This window comes from Diabrotica undecimpunctata, chromosome 9, assembly GCF_040954645.1.
Source record: "Diabrotica undecimpunctata isolate CICGRU chromosome 9, icDiaUnde3, whole genome shotgun sequence".
NCBI lineage: Eukaryota > Metazoa > Arthropoda > Insecta > Coleoptera > Chrysomelidae > Diabrotica > Diabrotica undecimpunctata.
This window is the reverse complement of record NC_092811.1, coordinates 72,331,331-72,334,805: the sequence shown is the minus strand read 5'-3', so window position 1 is coordinate 72,334,805 and position 3,475 is coordinate 72,331,331. Positions and strand designations below refer to the sequence as shown.

The window sequence follows — 3,475 nt, the reverse complement described above, 5'->3', positions numbered from 1 at the left end:
TTACAATTTTTGACTTTATACAATATTAATAATTTTTGTTATATTTTCTTTCTTGATACTTGGGTTTGGAACCATTATCTCCTATAATCATCATCATTGATACTGCAGAAAGTTACCATACCCGGGGAAGATCATTGTTTTTCGGACTAGGTATTTTCAACATTTGAACAACAAATTTTGTATTTTTAGGGTGGACAGCTGCGTTAGATATCGATATATTGCTAATTTGTTCTAATAACTTTGACATATAGGCACTGGAACTTGTTTCTGTCGATATCGTGTGTCTAAAGTCATCATCATCAGAGGAAGATCAGTGGTTTTTCGGACTAGGTATTTTCAAGATTTGAACATCAAATTTTGTATTTCTCAGGTGGACATCAGCGTTAGATGTCGATATATTGCTAATTTGTTCTAATAACTTTGACATATTGGCACTTGAACTTGTTTCTGTCGATATCGGGTGTCTAAAGTCATCATTTAAGGCAACAATTCTGATTTTGTCACCTGTTGTGTAGCCAGCTTGCTTTTTTATATTCTCAAGAGCGGTCTCTAAATGGTTTTTTAGATAGTCTTTGTCTTGTTCTAAACCTTCACCTATTTTAAAGTTGTCACAATTAACTTGAAAAGTGCATAGATAAGCGTTGAATTTTTTTATTTCTCGCTGATTTATAATATTTATTGACCATTGATCAGACATTGTTAATTAATACAAAATCAAAATTTATCGAAAACACGTCTTTCCTGTAACAGCGTCTAATAAAGAATGATGTACAATGTCTAATGCGTAATATTATTATAATTTTTGAAAGCCAAGAGGTGCTGTGTCAATTAATGAGTCATCACTTTGTATTATTTTTCGTTTCTTGTAGGCCATCTTGAAAGTCTTTGATACCCTTTTTCTCGTAACAATATCTTTGGTCTCTGTATCCCTGCCGATCTGGTCATACGTGAGCTTAATTTCTTTGGTTGGATCGTGTATGATGTCATTCATGGCGGAGGCATTGAGTACTAGGCTGTTTTCGTAGTTTAAAGTGAAACCTTTGATTTTAGTCACCTCTTTGCCCTTGGCTGTTTTGTAAAAATAACTTTTAGGACCTGTACTGAGCCATTCAACTATGTAGTCATCTCCAGGCAACTCATCACTCCAATCGCCCAACATTTTACCTGTTTCGACAGTGTTTAGGCCATCATCAATGTAAACAATGGAGTCTGTGTCGAAATAAGCTACAGCCTCTCCTAGCCTATCAATCATCTCGTACAGTCTTAGACGAGCGGGACTGGTCGTAAATAATGCCACAAAAATATTCGTAGATGTTGGGTCTTCCACAAACACGTCTTTATAATCGTAAGAGACTTGTGCTATATTATCATTAATAAATGTGACGTTTGTTAAATTTATTTTATCGTTCATCAAAACTTCGTACCATCTTTTAATGTCCACAACATACTCTGTCTGTTTCATATTCATTCTTTGGCCAAATTTACCCCATAGACTATTTAGGCATATTTTAGCGACTGCTCGTTTACCGGGATTTGGGGCTATTTTAGATAAATCGAGCTCTATGTCCATCTGCTCTTTTACAGCCCGAGCGTACTCTTCATTTGTGGCATACGTATGTGGACTAGTTTCTAATTTGATCTTCATAAAATCTTTGACATATCCCTTGAACAAATCTGTCGATGTTTGCTCAAAATGCCACACCTCGTGAATTTTTATTATTTTGTACCCTTTTTCTAAGGCCTTATTAATTTCTAGAGTTGTCCATGTACCCATCAGCATTCTTTCCGAGTCATCATGATCACAATTTTCGCAATATTCCAAAACGCATTGATTACACAGTGGAAACATTAATTTGTCAGTTTTGACAGGTAATACAGGATGGTATAAATCAGTAGGTGGTAGTATTTGACAATGTACTAGACCAAACCAATTAGGATCGTATACTTCAGGTGCATGTATTTTTGTAGGGTGGCCAACTGGATATTGATCGTAATATTGTACGGTTGGATACAGTGATACAATATCTATGTATCTGAGCTTTTTCCCAGTCACGTTTAGTTTTATGGCGTTTGTTCTACCGCCAAAGAATGCTTCACGAGGCTTTAAGGGTTCAATAAGTTGAGGATCTGCGGCGTTTTTACATTCTTTTGATTTTATCCATTCACCTTCCCAGATTTCTACCAAGTTGTACCCTGCTTCTTTTATTTGTTTTGATCGTCTTATTGTTCTCTCGTACAAGTCACTCATTGTCTCATTGTTGACGTGGTTAACTGTGTCGTTCTTAAAGCATTCTGGGTGACCATGCCAGAAGCAACCGTGGTACTGGTACACAGTATTCGACTCTTCCGAGAAACCATCAACTTTACCACCGCAAATTGTCACTTCTCCGCCATTAAGAGCATGTTGTACGTTAGAAAATTGATTGAGCCATTTTATTGATGCCCTGCTATATGTCTCCTTTATCTCCTGCTTTACAATGCCAATGGTGTTTGTTCGAAGATATTTAGATCTATATATGGCCATACACACACTGGCAATAGTCAGATATTGAAATGGGTCTATGTTTGCTATTTCTAAAAATTCCTTGCGAAATTCCAAAAACCCACGTCGTAAAATATCAACATCTGAATCGCAATAGGTATGGAGCTCTTTCTGGAACACAAAGTGGTCATTTTTATGCTCATCGTACCATTTCTTAAAATCAGATCTTTGTTTTGGTTTCATTGTGTTGGGTCCATAATACGCAATATCTGGTAAGCAGCCTTCGTAGTGAGTATTTTCAGGAGTGTTGAAAAAGTGAGGAAAATACCCTTTCTTTAATTCGTGCAGACCAAAAGTTTTAGGAAAACCGGACAAGGGGCCGGCTTCAAATTTATTTGTACATCCAGTAGTTCTTCGACCTGTTTAAAATCGGTCAGCGTGAAACCTTCGATATAACAACCGCCCAACAGGTGGCAAAGTTTTTCGGCCAAATCAGTCTGCAATTTTCGACCTATACGTATGTTATGAACATCACTTTTGATCAATTTGTGACCCAAAATCTCGTTTGTGACGTATGTTAAGCCCACTATAACTGCTCGAGCCCCGCATAAAGTGTCGGTATTTTTAATCTGGGTAATGCTTTTCTTGGTGCGACGGTCCTCTGCCAAATTTATAATTTTATGTCGTCCGCTACCCCTAGGTATCTTGAAAATTTGTATATCAAATATAGTATCTTCGACTTGAACCGACTCGTCAGAAGTTACAATGTTTTCGATATGATCCAAGATATTATCCGTATTTAAATCTGTTTCAGTACCTGTTGATATGGGATGTTTAAAATTTTCATTACGAACAATTATACGAATTTTATCCCCTTTTTGAAAGCCGGCTCCTTCTTTAGCATCCTGTATACCTTTTTCTAATATCTTTGCTAAATCAATATTTAAATTACCTTTGCACTCTTCATAACGTAATTGAAACGAATTTAAATAG

General features: G+C 36.4%; 1 protein-coding gene across 1 annotated transcript; it reads right to left on the bottom strand.

Moving 5' to 3' along the window:
* Positions 1–793: 793 nt before the first annotated feature.
* LOC140451151 (uncharacterized) lies at positions 794–2,725 on the bottom strand. The gene has a single exon (XM_072544883.1). It carries the CDS (start codon positions 2,723–2,725, stop codon positions 794–796), a length of 1,932 nt encoding a protein of 643 aa, XP_072400984.1.
* Positions 2,726–3,475: the final 750 nt, after the last annotated feature.

Coding starts and splice junctions, on each gene's coding strand:
- LOC140451151 (XM_072544883.1), bottom strand. CDS start 2,725: ATGAAACCAAAACAAAGATCTGATTTTAAGAAATGGTACGATGAGCAT.